The 16768-nt window shown below is 39.6% G+C and overlaps 1 protein-coding gene across 1 annotated transcript; it reads left to right on the forward strand.

The window, feature by feature from the left end:
* Nucleotides 1-11056: 11056 nt before the first annotated feature.
* On the forward strand, nt 11057-13167 carry LOC145778029 (uncharacterized). The gene is made up of 2 exons (XM_082589420.1): nt 11057-11380; nt 12955-13167. The coding sequence occupies exons 1-2, from the start codon at nt 11138-11140 to the stop codon at nt 13051-13053; spliced, it is 342 nt and encodes a 113-aa protein (XP_082445546.1). The 5' UTR covers nt 11057-11137; the 3' UTR covers nt 13054-13167.
* Nucleotides 13168-16768: the final 3601 nt, after the last annotated feature.

Genomic DNA, 16768 nt, shown 5'->3' on the forward strand with positions numbered 1-16768 from the left:
CAAGTATTTCTCAATTCGCAATACCACGTAAGTTGAGCGAAGTCTATCAATTAGTTACTTACGTAGGCCTAATAGCGTTGATAAACAGGATCCAGGGGTACTTTTGGATTCGGGCCTGAGAGGATTTAAGAGCACGGAAACCGGAAGGAAGCGCTACGTTTTCTTTATCTAGAGTCTTGTAATGAAACGCGAATGCATCTATTTGAGATTCTTTCTGCTTAAGCCCCACATCTTTCCTTGACAATATTGATGCAATTTTCTTGGTTATTTTATAATTGTCTTGTTTTTGATGGTCCGGACTGATCATTAGTACCGGGCCCAAATTACTGGGTTATGGTTGCGCATGCCAATGACATGACGTGGTGAGAGCGCTTGCAGGCTGTTTGTAACAGAAGCGTACGAGCCAGGAGGCAATCGCCTCCCCTCTGCTGCAACAAAATGTCGCAAATTTAGGCAAAAACGTACAGGTTTGGCTAAAAATTGCTAAACAAAATCCCGTAAAGCCGCATTGCCACTGTAAAAGTTTCATTCGGCGATCATTCACAAAAGTAACAAAATCTAACTAATTTCATTCATTTAAAACTGTGTTATGCTGGATAGGGCCACCAAAGAATTTGAAATTATTTGATATCTGAGAAATCCTTTTATGAAACTGCTCAAATTAATACAATACAATTGCCCGGAGATCCCAAATGTCATTTATTTGCACAATTACGTCATGCTAATTTGGGAAGCCACAAAACATGAAGTTTGTGAATCCGTTCGATCTGTTAATGAACTGCCCGAAGCAATATGATGTGGTTGCCCATTTTATTGCACATAGTCAACATCCTCCTCCTGTGAATGTGGTGCCGAGAAACAGACCGCAGACCACATCATCAATGACTGTACTATCTTCAAGCCACCTAACGGAGTGAAAGGTCTGCGTGTCATGGATGATGAAACCAAAGACTGGCTGCTCTCTAGTAGCCTTCCAGTGTAGTCCGGGAACATCGTGAATCTGGGGTGGTAAAAAGATACCCTCTGCCCCAGAGGCTTTGCCCTCTACCCTCTGCCCCTATGCAGACCCAATGTACTTGCTGTACTATGCTGTTTGGGGAAGGTAGGCACTTTAACATACTGATATCCAATTCTATCACGAACCATCAACCAATCAGAAGTTACGCTGTTCATGACGTCATCAAGGTTGCGTTTCTCGGAACAAAGGAAAAACGCAACTTCCCACCACTGCTATTGCACTTTATTCTTCTGTAATTACCAAACAAAGTTCAAAGTAATAATGAACTCTCTGGCTGAATGCTGGAATGGTCATAATTGGACAGACAACGTAACATCTGATAGTTCATGGTTGAATTGGATATCAGTATGTTAAAGTGCCTACCGTTTAGGAAACTATATGGAATGAACAAAATTTGATAAAGAATGTGTTTATTGTTTGAAACCTACAACGTCATAATGGGCGATTAATATTTGCAGTTTCAGATATGAAAATATATACCAATTTTTGTGTACCTGCTAACATAGGTAAACTATCTTTGTGTATCTGCATAATCTGCTATACAGTTGCCTATGTATCTTTTGTATATCTGCCAAAATGGTGATCTAATTATAAAGAAAGCTGTAAAAACTTTGGTCATTTCTAGTTTAAGAAAGTTAAAAACTTACATTCACTTTTTTATGACACAGGAAGGTTTATTATATATCATTATTCATTAGGTAGTTTATAGTTTTATAAGTGTTCATAGTTTATTATATTTATTTGGGTATAGCTCACACTATATCGTTTTTTTCCCCTGTTCATTTCAACTATCAGCTGTTTTCGAAACGGATTAACTTAATTGCAGGTGACGCCCTAAAGTTGTTCATGCTTTAGAAGTTTCCCTCAATAGATTTAGCCCTCCCTCAATCTTGAGCCCGCCCCGTTAGCTCGGTGATTACGCGCCCGGCTCAAGTTTACGCGGCGCAAGTTCGGCTCTCGGGGTGCGCTTGAGCAACGCACGTTAAGGACTGCTCTCCATTCAGCGGCACCTAATGAATGGAATAATTCCCCAGCAACAACACTTCAATCGGAAAACGTCACTCACCCAATCTCGGTAACCGGCCCTGCGTCAAGAGCCTCTACAAGTATGCGAAACTACCAGGAAGAACCTATCAAGGCTTTGTCAGTCCGAGGAAAAAGATTCAAAACCAACCAACCATAGATTTAGCCTAGCCTTCAAAGCAGCTCAACGCTGCATTATTGTTGTTTCAGAATGGTGCCGCGACATTAAGAAGCGGAGGCGACGCCTACATCCATTGGCACCCCAGGCACCCTACCAGTAACCCCAGTCATCGACGATTGCTCATATCGGTTACCCTCAACACGGTTACGAAAACGGGATGTTTAACTACAACCCTGGGTACACAGCGATACCCCTTTGCCAGTTTTCTTTGGAATAAATTGACTTTTAGGCGCCTGATCGCTTTATGACGTCGTAATCATCACAGCGGTTTTGAAAATATTCATTTTGTAAAGTTGCACCAAACGTAACGAGCGTATCTGAGGGGAAAACAGCTTCGGCAACCAAAATGGAAACCTTGAGCCCAATGTTTGCTTAAAGTTAAAAATATCTTACGTCATTTGTAACAAAATGTGCACTGCCCCCTTGCCAACGTTTGCCGCACCCCTTTACACAAGATGCTACACTAGGTCATTTTGAAGTAAAAACTATACAGTTTTGACACATTCAAGAATTAAAATGTTATCTCCAAATCCAGGCGAGAAAAGTTGAAATTATTGTTGCATCATAATCGTAAAATCAACTACTATCTATCGCATGAGAGTGTTGTGATGAGATGGTTGGTTTGGTTTTGAATCTCTTTATCCTCGGAATGGCAAAGCCTTGATAAGTTTTTCCTGGTGGTTTCGCATACTTGTAGAATGTAGAGGCTTTTGACGCATGGCTGGTTACCGAGATTGGCAGAGTGAAATTTTCCGATTGTTAAAGTGTTGTTGCCGGGAATTATTCCATCCACTAGATGCCGCTAATGGATAGCAGACCTAAGAATGCGTTGCTCAAGTGCACATCTCGAGAATCGAACCAGCGCCGCTTGATCTTGAAGCTTCTTCATTCACCAAGTCACGCGCTGACCAACTGAGCTATTGGGGCGGAATTGAGTGATAGGGGATAGCAATGAGTAGCAATTGGTTTGCTGACATTGAGTTGAGTCTTTCCATTTGGCCACATCAACACATTTCATGTTCGAAGATAATTAATCTATTATTAATAATTAGTCTATCTCACCCTCCGGGAATGTCCCTCGCAAGACTTGCGTGGGTCCGGCTTAACCGCCTACGAACCGGCGTCGGTCGCTTTCGTTCAGACATGTGCAAATGGGGCCTGGCTCCCTCACCGGGATGCGAGTGTAGCGCCACAGACCAGACAGTAGATCATGTCGTCCATGACTGCCCAATCCATCAACCACCACATGGAGCGCCTGGACTGAAGGCCCTGGATGACGAGACTGTCGAGTGGCTGATGACATCATGCCCAAACATATAGTCCAGAAGAACAGCTCATACGACGAAGAAGATTAATCTATTCTTTGATAAGTGAAAGCAGGCGCGGATCTAGGAGTTTTTTTCGGGGGGGGCCAGAAAATTTGAAAATCAATTAAACAGAAAGAAAAAGATAAAACAGATATTAACAATGATACTACGACAGTAGCGTAGCCAGGAATTTTGAAAGGGGGGGTTTTTACGGCCGGCGGGCGAAGCCCGTCGGCGTCTTCGCCAAATGCGACACCCAGCGGCGGGGGTCTGGGGGGCAGCCCCCAGAAAATTTTGAAAAATTGCTTTGAATTTGGTGCATTCTGGGAGCATTTTCAACAAAAATGTGGGTATAAATATTCCTGTAAAATGGTGATAAGATCATGTTTTCTTCGGATTTTTCGGTAATAAACCTAAGTCTCTATGTTTTCTTGTTGCTAATTCCTGGCTGAGATATTTAAATGTTTGGTATTGGCAAAACTCGCTCTTTTAATGCAGTTTCGTTTAAAATTAGGAAAACTTTATTTTAGAGAAACAGAGACTGAAAGCATTATTCTCAATATCGTGATGTCACACGCGTGCCAAAGGGGGAGGGGGTTGTAACCCCCCCCTCCCCTTGGCTACGCCACTATACTACGACATATACGATATGCCATAAAATAAAATATACATTAAAAGAAACAGCCATTTCATCAATTGTGAATGTTTGAAAAATACATTTTGCTTGAATAAAAATTGCTAAGCATGCAAAGTAAACTTGAAATCTGGTTTAAAACCCTGTATGCAGTGTCCATGACCAATTGGATGTTTGTATGTTTGCAAGCATAGACGGCAATTGATTGAAATTATAATGAAGGCTAAAAACTATAAAACAGCCATTCAAGGTTTCAGATTGTTTCAACTGACGTCATTTGGTTCAGCATTGGTTTCAGCTGAGTCAGCTCCAACAAATGTTGCTATTAAAATGCATTTACAGTTGTATAACGGAATAAAGGAGTCTGATCGATGGATGATTTTAACCATAATAATAACAAAAAATTACCCCCCCCCCTCCCAGATAAGTGAAGTCTGCCGTGGGACTAATATCAGTTGTGTAGACGCATATCAAACGATTTGATGCGGATACATAGAATTTCAACAATAATTCCTCGCAACATTTCGGGGGGGGCCCGGGCCCCCTGGGCCCCCCCATAAATCCGCGCCTGAGTGAAAGGTAGTATGATCTAGTTATGTTTAACACCATTTGAAATGTCTACAAGATTCTTTCCGCACTTTTACCTGTGAAGCCACAATTGCCAGCCCAATCTGCCAAACCATTCCCATTGCTTAACACTTTTATAATCCAAATCTATTTTAAAATCATTACCATTTGCAAAATTCCTTTGCAGTGCTACGAATATCGCGTGTTTGCGCTTTGTGTGCTAAATTGTGTACTGAACCTTTTGAATTTTCGACGTAAACAAACTTCGTAACATCATGTGATTCCTCGTAAGTTCCAAGAAATATTTGTGATACAACAAAATACTTATGTTCCAATCAAGGGATTTTCCCTTTTATGTGAAAATACTTACGATAGTGGGGAGCAGTGGTGGCCCAGTGACTCAGTGAGCAGATCAGGTTGCCAGTTAATGTAACTTATTAACCAACTTTAGTAAAAGCGTGTAAGCATTTTGGCTACGTAAGAGGAAATGATGACAATTAATAAGTAGAAAATTATGCATTTCATTGAAAATTGTAGTCGTCTTTTTCGCTTGCACCTAAATTCTTCAAAACTAAATTTTCGCTCATGTTTCGGAAAATGTGGATTGGCATTCACAGACGAGGCGAGGATAAAGAATAGACATTTTCGATTGCAATGCCAGCTTTACTACTGTCTGTTAAACAGCCAATATCGCTTCTTGCAGACTAAAAACATGTTATGTCTATACGAGAGCAGGAAACTTCTGAACTGACACACCCTTTTGGTTTGTTATTACCGAACCATCTAGTTACTAGTAGAACGAACTCCCTCTCTTACTATCGATTGCATGGTAGGAGGGTATTGATTTATGTGCCATTGTGCCTACCTGTATTCAGTGGTGGGCACTAGTTACTTTCAAAGTAACTGAGTTACAGTTACAGTTACTTCGCTCAAAAAGTAACTAGTTTCAGTTACAGTTACCGTTTTTTAAAAAGTAACTAGTTACAGTTACTAGTTACAGTTACTTTTCAAAGAAAATGGTTGCATATGAGTACTGATCTACAACTACTCTTCTTTGCATGAAGTATAATACAAGTTGAAAAATACATGATAAAGGGCAAAATGATACTTTGTTCGTAGCTGTTGCCTAACTAAAAAACAGCGACCACTCTTCTAGCTGTCCACATAGGCTACTATACGGTAATGCTTCTAAGATTCCATAATCTAACTCCAAAACGCCCGCCTACCAAATTTGAAACAATAAATAATTGAAAAAATAACATGCACAGGACCAGTGCCGGTCTTAGGGTATTTCGAGCCCTGTGCGGAATATGCTTTGCGGGCCCCAATGACACTTATCCAAATCATCCAATTCTGTAGCGTAGCTAGGTATTTTGAAAGGAGAGAGGGGGTTGACGGCCGGCGTGCGAAGGCTGACGGCGTGTTTGCCGAAGGTGACCCCCAGCGGCAGAGGGTCTGGGGGGCTCCCGCAGAAAATTTTGAAAAGTTACTTTGAATTTGGTGCAATTGGAGAGCATGTTCAACAAAAATTTGGGTATGAATATTACTGTAAAATGATGCTGTCCGGTGGCATAGCAAAAGGATAAGATCATGTTTTCTTTGGCATTTTTCGGAAATAAAGCTGAGTCTCTATGTTTTCTGCATTTTCTAAATTGCGGGCCACCTAATTTGCTGGCTATCCACCTAAATTGGGCCGGGCCACCTAAATTGCGGGCCACCCTGTGCTATCGCACAGTTTGCACACTCCAAAGACCGGCACTGGACATTCCGTGATAAGCAGTAGGGGGTGTCAATATTTTTATACGGGTACGTATAACGTATCTAAAATGAACGAAGAGGCACAACATCAATTTCTTTTTACAAACATCAGTATTTCAAAATGTTGATTGCTAAGTCCAGCTTGCTTTGGCTTTAAAATGTCCTTTCCAAGGGAGAGCAGTCTTTCAACAGCAGCACTGGAGGGGATAGGTGTATTGTATCGCAATAACAAACGCCTCATGGCGTCATTGGGAAATGCATCAGACGTAACCGCCTTTGTTGGGTTACGTTCGAGAAATTCATTTAAAATTTTTGCCGCACTCGCTTTCTTTTTTGTGTTTTCAAATAACGAAGCAAAAAAGTCATCTGCTTCATTCCTGTCAACATCAGTGTCACGGTTACTTGTTGCATCGTCGATGTTGAAATTGCTATGGTTCTGTAATAAGTTAACAATTTTGAGATGTAGAGCCGTCTTAATTTCTTCACCCTTGTAAAGCCAAGACAGTCGGAATTGTGGGTGAAACGCAGCAGCTAACTGGCAGTCGCTATCATCAAAGACATGGCCAAATCTGTTTTGCAAAGATTCCAACAATCGGGTAAGTAATGGCAGCCAAACAGCCACCTTGTTGCAGTTTCGAATTTCTTGTAGTCTTTTCCGCGTCATGCCCAAGGTTGGTAGCAGTATACCCATATATGCCTTCTCTTCTGATTGCAGAATATCCAGAGATTGGCATATTAGTCGCATAACCAGTGGGGTTTGTTTCAGTCTCGGATACTTTAGACAGAAACTTATCCATTTCGACTTTCGTCTACTGAGTACTGACTATTTCGTCTACCTGTGCTCAAAGCTATATAACCACAATCTACAAAAAAAGAATCGCTTTACAAAAAAGGAGAACCTGAAATTTCTAAAAACACACAGCTTAGTGGGGGAACAAACAAAGGATTGTGGCGTCACAGACATCAATCCTTATAGAACACTGCGAAATCTTACCTCGCAGTTTACGCGACCTTCTTTTTGTCGATCGTACACCGCAAAATTCTATGTTGCAGTTTACACAGCTCCTTTCTGTACACAACCTCGCTGCTTGTCTCGATAATCTCTTCCAAACAAATAATTTGACCACTACAAAAAAACTGCCATAAACTGAAAAACAAACGACCAATTTTTGTTTGGGAAATCAAGTAACTGTAACTAGTAACTGTTGAAAAACGCTAAAATAGTAGCTAGTTACTGCTTATCGTTACTTTTTCAAAAAAGTAACGAAGTTACAGTTACAGTTACTCAAAAAGTAACTAGTTATGTAACTAGTTACTTTTTTAACTAGTTACTGCCCACCTTTGCCTGTATTAGAATAAGGTGTTTCAACTTAGGATAATTGTCCGTTGATTAGTTAGGGAAGTAAGAAAAGTTGGTGGCTCCAAGCAGTAAAATGTAAGACTGCAAACTGAATGGACTTTGGAAGTTACCTTCGCGAGCATTTCATTATGCTCTGCGCCAAGGCTACAGTTCATGGTGGTCAAACTAAATTTATCAATCGCTTGTGGATGAAAAATTAGGTCTATTCCTGTTCAAAAGGTTTTGTAAAGTAGCCCGTGATACACTGTTTTCACTTTGCTGTTGAAGTGTACATAAGTTACGTAAAGGCTTTCAAATAAAGAATACTTTTTCTCGACTCCGTGTTGCAATCTTTACACAGCATTACATCACTACAAAGGTTGGAAAGGAAAATATTTGACAAAGTTCACCATTGTCATTATATAAATGGGGGACTACTTGATTCCCACAGTGATTTCAACTGCTTTTGTAGATCAAGATATGAATTTGCCTGATTAAATTGCGTGACAGTGTGTTCTAATCCAGAAAAGCGATATGTTTGTGACAAACAAGGGTGGCGCAAGCTTGGTTGCGTGTTTGTTTTTAATCAAATTGCGCAAGAGCCAATTCTCCACTTTGGTTTATTCCCTTGCAAATATATCCGTAGGCGTAGGCTATAAAAGAGAGCATAAGCGTAAAGACTACGAGAAATATCTGTTGGAAATATTCGCATTTGCAAAAATGAAGATAATGGAGTGTGTGCTGGATCTTACGTTAAAAGTTGCACAATACTGTGCTGGGTTGTGAAAAACAAAAAAGTAATAATTTAGAAGCAAAATGGTTGAAACACCTGGTTACTCCGTCCAAAAAATAGAGTCCAAAAATTAGATACTGAACTCTATTAAAAAATATTTTATTTAAAGCACTGAAAATGAAGACAGTATAGTTTTCAAAACGTTTGTTTGAACATGAGTTTAGTAGTTACATTTTGGGCTCTTTATTTTTTGATTAGAAAATGTAATTTTATTGGATTCTGTTTTGCTAGAAGCAACCAACCTACTGACAGAGCCGTTTTAGGGCGGCGAAGGCTTCAAAAGTTTATTAAGTTACTTGATTGAAAAGTCACGTAGCCTACGGTAATATTTTATGGATTTGAAGAACATGCAGTGGCGGCTGGTGAGTCCGAGAGACTGGGGGTGCTGTGTTTAGGTGTCCGTCGAAAGCACCGCAGCACACACTAGCGGTTCGCCCCTGAGAACATGTCAACAATTTAACAGTACCGGTAACAAAATTAATGACAATTTTCAATCTCTTTCAATTAGCGCTAACTTTTGAAAACTTGTTTCAAATCTTGTTCTGCTTTAAAAATTTCTGATTGAGAACTTAGTTACTTGGTTAGGTTGCAATATGTTTCATTGCTCAGCCATGTATGTGAATTTATGACAACCACCCTACATCATAAGCTATCGTTCGTTGTGTTACAGCCGACTAAGGAAAGTGGCTGAAATGATGCGTTGCATTTCGGCTATTGCGAATCTAAACAATAAGCAGATAACTGCAAGTCAGTGACGTTCGGTGGCTTAAACCGTTGGGAAAGCAACTTGGAAATATGCTGCAGCAAGGTAGTAGGCACGAAGGGCGTAACCGTCGGGCGAAGCCCGAAGGCAACACTTTCAGCGGGGGGTCTGGGGGGCCTCCCCCAGAAATTTTTGAAAAACACTTCCAATTTGGTGCGCTCTGAGAGCATTTCCAAAACAAATCAAAAATAAAAATCTGTCAAATTGTGCTTCGCCTATGTCGTGATCATACATCCATTTAATGTTTAGAAGTCATGAACAATCTTAATTTTAACGTTGCAGGACCAAAATCCTGTGTTAGACATGTAATAATAGTTGTCTAAATGTTTAATTCGTCATGAATGTTTATTCTCAGATATTCAGTTACGCCTACACTACAAAAACTAACACTTAGGCCTAAACATTACAACCGCAAGCCATTTGTGCAAAAAGCTGGATAAGTTTGCCTCCTGCGTATAGAAGCTTAACAAACTAAATATTGCATCCGCACCTGAACGTTCATTGGCGAAGTAACGTTATATCAACGCTGTAAAAAGGGCAAAGGCATGACTATGAAAGCTAGTACAGTAGGCTAAAGTACATGGCGAGGAGACATCAAAAAACAGCAACAAGCTTTTTGGCATTATGATGCTGTGCGTGTACCGTGACGAGAGACCATTCTGACGAGTTAGTCTAGTCGCTCTAGCAAATGTACGCATTGACGTCACTGGGAAAGCACAACTAACTTACCATAACCATAACACATCTGATTGGCTAAGCAGCTGGTGACGTTTTGCGAAACGAGTAAGGATTGGATAAAACGAAGGCGTTTTTTGACATTTTTGAATCTGGGAAAGCAAGTTTGATAGTTGCTTACCTGGAGCCTCAGTGATTGTTTCTGACAGAAGCGTTTGCGTCAATTGGCATTTATAGGCAAGACATGCGGTTTGGTGAGGACTTAGACTACTCACAAGCGTTACGAGTAATTCTAGTCACGAATACAGTAATTTTCAAGTTAAAATAGACGTGATAAAAATAATAAGAAGTTAAACCTAGAATTCAGTCATTATATTTTGCATAGTTTTTGCTAAGGTAAGCACTGCTTTCCTTGCTTTCCCTCACCGATCGTCACTGCTGCAAGTTATTGCTATGGGCCCAAGATCCGAGTTCATCAGCAAACTTTTCATTCAATATCTTCCCTTGGATGCATCAACGGTTTTTGAATAAAAGCATAACGTGATAACCTATAAATAATACAGCTATAAAAGACTATTACGATAAATTCAATGATTTATATTCCATGTGAAACCTAAATTAATCAATTTAGCGTAATAATTTCTACTATTTTGGGCCTGTTATGACTGTCTTAGGCCATAGAGGTCCGCTGGTCGACTCTCGGGGTGTCCGCTTGAGCAACGCATTTCACGACTGCTCTCCATTCAGCGGCATCTAGTGAGTGGAATAGTTCTCCGGCAACAACACTTCAATAATCGGAAAACTTCACTCTGTTAATCTCGGTAACCGGCCCTGCGTCAAGAGCCTCTACAAGTATGCGAAACTACAAGGAATAACCAATCAAGGCTTTGTCAGTCCGAGGATAAAGATCCAAAACCCACCAATTAACCAATTCTCATTAGGTTTAAACCGTCCCATGACGTAAAGCTTACATGTCTAAACCTTTAAATTTTGACATCCATATTCTAAATAAAGCAGCCTATATTTCAGCCTTTTCAAAGTTGCAAACATTTAACAAAACTTGAAACTGAATTGAAAAGATGCCTAAGATGAGACCTTCAGACCTACTTTTCAGCCAAGACACTATTTTATCAACATTGACTGAAGGAGAAGATATTCACATGTTGATTGATAAGGTTGCAAGAGAAGGGTCGTATCCCGGTAGATGGACACCTCTAAAAGTCGCCCGAGACAAGAATAATGGAAAACTTTATTGCCAAGACAACAGGCGTCTCTACATATTTCGAGTCCTGGAATGCATGGGAGTCATTTCTACTGTGGAAGTAAGCATAAACAATTTGATTTACTTTTGATTAGGAACGCGACAGACAACGAAATAAAAACTCGCCGTTTGAGTAGTCTACAAAAAAACTTAACTTGAATTAAAAATTAAATTGAATTTGAACATGAACTTAAAAAAAAACGAAATCTACACTTGAATCTGTTTTGTATTGAAAGCTTTGGTGTAATGCTCAAGCAATTAGTCTATCTATTTGCAAGCATCCGTATTCTGTAGCCTACTATACGAACAGTTTATGTCAGAATCAAATTCTGTATCATGTTCAGAACATTTTAAGATGTTAAGAAAAAAGTGGTCCATTGCTAGTGGCTGCCAAATACTTTTCGTCTAACTAAAAATGCTTCACAGTTTAAAGCAACAAACTACTTTCTCCTCAGTACCTTCATATCCTGTGCCACAAATCAATTGTAAAAGTGCATTTAACCAATTAATTATTATGTTTCTCAAAATGCAGAATGAACCATTACCGGTACCAAAGTTGGAATAATAGTCTAATAGTCCATGCAGTTTGTTCAAAACTTAAAGCCATTGTCAACGTCAACCAATCAGCGGTTACTGTTTTGATATTATTAAACCAAACAACTTATTCAAACTTGTTGGTCAGTTTTGAATCTTTATCCTCGGACTGACAAAGCCTTGATAAGTAGCCTATATGCTTGCAGTATAGGCTACTTCGCATACTTGCAGAGGCTCTCGACGCAGGGCCGGTTTTTCGATTGTTGAAGTGTTGTTGCCTGGGAATTATTCCATCCATTAGGTGCCGCTGAATGGAGAACAGTCTTGAAATGCGTTGCTCAAGCGCACACCCCGAGAGTCGAACCAGCGCCACGTGATCTTAAGGAAGGCGCGTAACCACTGAGCTAACTGGGCGGACGCACTAAAACTATTAAACTACTTCTTTGTTTGAGCTTTTGGAACAGCGAGTCTATCTTTTTACCATCCCAGGTTAACGATGGACCAGATAGTTTACGATGACAACTAGGCCTACAGTACTTGAGGTATGTAACAAAGAAAGACTGATATGCCTACAGGTTTCCGCACGGTGCTTAAGCTTGAATAGCCCGTTAGCTCAGTTGGTTAGCACGTGACTTCTGGAACGAAAAAGCTTCAAGATCAAGCGGCGCTGGTTCGACTCTTGGGGTGCGCACTTGTGCAACGCACATTAAGGACTGCTCTCCATTCAGCGGCATCTATTGGATTGAATAATTCCCCGACAACAAGACTTCAATAATCGGAAACTTCACTCTGTCAATCTTGGTGACCGCTGACCAGGCCTGCGTCAGTGATTCAATTCAAAGCCTCTACAGTCTACAAGTATGTGAAATTACCAAGAATAAGCTCTGCTAGAAGCTTTCCCAGTCCGAAGATAAAGATAAATCAATCAATACGAATTCTATCATGTGTTGTCTTGATTTCACTTACAGCCATGTTTCTTTTGTTTTCAATTTGAACTTTATTGGTAGAATCAAGATAGGTTATCGCTGTTTCATGATGGAGATCACCTCTTGCTTTGATCCGGCTTTGATCATATTAATTTTTGTTATATTCCCCATTCAGGTGGACGTAATTTCTGGAAGTGGGAGACCTAAAGGTCCCAATGTGGGAGAAGTAATTCGATTCCGTGACCGCAGCATTCAGATGAGACGATATCGTTAATTCTGTCTCGAAGCAAAATCTATCAAACATGGGCTACTTTTTTTTCTTGCTTTTACATTTGGGCTCTCCGTTTTAAATGTGCAATGTTTCAATAAAGGATTAGTTCAAGCTCTACTGGTGTGTATTTAATTGATCAAAAAAATTATAACAGATAAAGAGTGCTTCACTTCATTAGTTGAATTTGAAGTTGTAAACAGTATGTAGTTGGCTACATACTTACCTACGTAGCCAACTCTCGCATTTTAATTCAGGCCATGCAGCCTAACTTGTATCACGATGATTGCCTTGAAATAAAAGTTCGAACTGATGTTGTGAAAATGCATGAGCGTGATGTCTATAGCATTTAGATCAGGAGTAGGCAAGCATTTTGCTCGGTAGGCCGCGGAGAGGATGTCTTTGGCCCTGGTAGGCTACCAATCTCAAAATCCACAAATGAAAATCCACCTCAAAACCAAGATCACCCTAAAAAAAGAAAAAAAATGCCTCAGTAAAGGTAAAAGTATAAAAATCCTGGTCACTGAGTGGTGAGAATGTCTGCGCGACGTTCGAAAGGACTGGGTTCGACACCGCTGTTATGTTATGCTGAGGAATAGATGAAGTATTTGCAAATAAATCACAATACGTGGAGAGATACTGATTCGTATAAACTTTGTAGACATGTTTTTCAATGTTCTAACCCTAATCTGATTATAGGTTCTTTCGTTTTAAGATATTCGTTTTGAAAAATTAAGAGTTAGTGTGAGGATAATAAGTTATGATTGTTTAGTAAATTTTCTGATAACTTTTTATAACAATTTTATCAAAAGATGATAAGAATTATTATAATGAAAGTTACTATACAGAAGGTTACAATCCAAGCTTACACTGAATTATAGAATTGTTTCCAAGCAACGAAGAGAAGATAGCCGGTAGCGCAACGTTGGTTGTAGCGGTGTTAAAAAAAACTTTGAAATTTTGTTTTTGACAAACTCAAACTTTTTTGGTGTGCATCCGTGTGGCCGTGTCATATTTTAAACTGATATACCTGTTTTGGCATCAAGAACGTTAGGCTATAACGTCTGCGTTTTGTCGCTTCTACCTTTTTCTAGACCTCTGTTATTTTTGGAATATAGGCTATATTGTTTTTGTTGTGATGGTTAGAAATAAAAACAAACTAAACTGAACTTTTGTCTTCGTTTCGAAATCCCAAAGGTGAATCTTTTTGTCAGTTTTTATTGGATATTTATTTGATTTTAGTCAAGTTTCTATTTGAATAAGCTTAACTGAAGGTGATCTCTGCTAGATTCTAGCTGCTAGCTGGTCGAAATCGATTTTTAGCTGTTTGTGATTGAACTGACTCCTGTGAAAATAAATTCGTTTGTATTACAAGACATGTAACCGAGTCATTCATATCAAGCATTGTTGTGGGTTTGACACCTGTCAAAAGATATTTTATTTTCTTGGTCTTTTTCAAAAAATTCAATTTTCTGGAAAATAAATTTTGACACATTATTACGTAACAATTTAGGGGATCATCAAAAAATGTTATGAATAATAATTGTGCTTATTACCGAATAGATCCCCGTGGTAGCCTTTTGCAATATATTTTTGAAACAAAAATATAATTTAATTTTAAAACAATGAAAACTATTAATACTACAAAAAGTGCTCAATGCCAAGCAAAAAGGCAAAGCAGAGCGAATTAAATCAAATATAGTTATTACTATCTGAAGCCTTTACAAATTGTTTCACCTAACGGATCATCAGAAGGTCTTATTCAAATGACCTTCTGATTGAATAAGACCTTCTGATGATCCGTTAGGTGAAACAATTTGTAAAGGCTTCAGATAGTAATAACTATATTTGATTTAATTTAATTTTATGAGCCTAAAGATGGTAACCTGCACTGATGTTATTGTCTAACTCCAATAGTTGTTCAGTAGTAAGATAGCGTCTACGCTTCAGTAAAACTTTAAGTGACCACTGGTTAAGTTCTTTTTAGAAGGCTTGTCTACTCCTAAAGTGTTTCCAATAGGGTTAGCCGTGTTCAGAGTAAGATCAATTACAATTTTATGTAATTAATTACACATTTTCATGTAATTATAATTATAACTGTCATTGTTGAGACTTTTGTTGTTGTGTAATGTAAAAGTGATTTAAAAAATTTTTAGTCCAAATTACAATTACGTTTGTTAAGTTGCACGCATGATATCAAGACCTTTGTTGGGGTTCAAAAAGGATTTCCCCATCGCAACCTAGTCTTCATCAAATGAATTTCAACTTGTCTTTGATAGTCAAACTGTAAAAAAATCATTGATAAACATAAATATGGAAATATTTAATTTTTTTAAATGAAAAATTTAATTAATTATATTTGAAAGTAAGACCCCTCTTCCCCCGGGGCTGCGTTCCTGCAAAGAAGTTGAGTTAGTTTTTATTTAAAGTTTAGTCTTATTCAAAATTGTCGGGCATCTTTGATAGTTTTGCGGCGGAAGAGAATCTAGAAAACGTCATCCTTACGTGAAACGTACTTTTGCTTATTCTTTTTTGTCAATTTGTTTAGCGTTTGATGCAATTTTTTACTTGCAGCCTTTCGCAAAAGGGCAAAGTCTTGTCTTAACAAACTACTTTTGTAAAATAATTTAAAGTATCCCTGCACCATGCTTTTTTCTATTTCTTGTGGCCCGCAGGGGAGTCCATATGCCCCCTAGGTCCATATGACCCCCTAATTCTAATCTCATTTCTGGACCCTTAATCTCATTTAACTCGAACAAGGGCACACCGTCTGCTCTACTGCAGTGCTCCTTGGTGGTGGAATTCAATCTAGTTAGGAACCTGTTCGTTTAGACTTGAACCCTGCCTACGGTTGTCAAATGCGGCTTTCAAATCTTTTGAATTAGGCCCATTCGAAGGAGTTAGCCAGAAACCGGTTCTGCAACCTATACCTAACATTATTAAAAAGCGTTCGCGCGAACCGGCCGAACTCCACCACTGGCGCTACTGGTCCTGGGTTCCCATCTCCTCTGCGGTTGTGAGATATTATGCTAAAGTCGCGCGCAATACGTTATTCACCTTTGTCTTGGCGTCATCGTTGCAAAGACGTGATTTAACCTAGCCTCAATGTAAATTTAAGGCGATTGATCTACGAAAATCTAAGCTACGGTCAAAGTATCTGTATAATCAGTTTATTGGCAGCCTAGGTGATTTTAAGGGGACTACTGGTTTCAGTTAGATTATGGACTACACAGACCAGGTTACTGCAAAGATGGCCACACCATACAGCACATTACAGTAAGAATTGCGTTCCTTTCTGAAAAAGATGTAAGCTACGTTAGGGTTGGCTGTTGGTGCTATGAAGGTTTCTGCTAAAATGACTTATGATGATCTCCTTCGGCGGCGTCCGCGCCCCGCTCGTCGTCGTCTGCGGGCACCTCTTCGTCTTCGCCTTCGGCCTTTTCTTCCCCTTCGCCTTGTTCGTCGTCGCCTACGTTTGCCTCTTCTTCCGCGTCTTCGTCTTCTCACGACCTTTCGTCGTCGTCGTCGCCTCTTGCCCTTTCGTCCTTTTCTTCTTCTTCCTCCAACTCGCCTTCGCTTGGTCCTCCTCCTGCGGCCGAGTTGTGCTATTCCAGCAACTTTATAACGGCCATCTCGCTTCGAGATCACTTTATTCTGGCATAGCCACTTCATGGCTTGCTTGATAGCTCCATCGTTGCGTAGTTTGTACTTTCTATCAAGA

The sequence above is a fragment of the Aplidium turbinatum genome, chromosome 10 (assembly GCF_918807975.1).
Source record: "Aplidium turbinatum chromosome 10, kaAplTurb1.1, whole genome shotgun sequence".
In the NCBI taxonomy this organism is placed as follows: domain Eukaryota; kingdom Metazoa; phylum Chordata; class Ascidiacea; order Aplousobranchia; family Polyclinidae; genus Aplidium; species Aplidium turbinatum.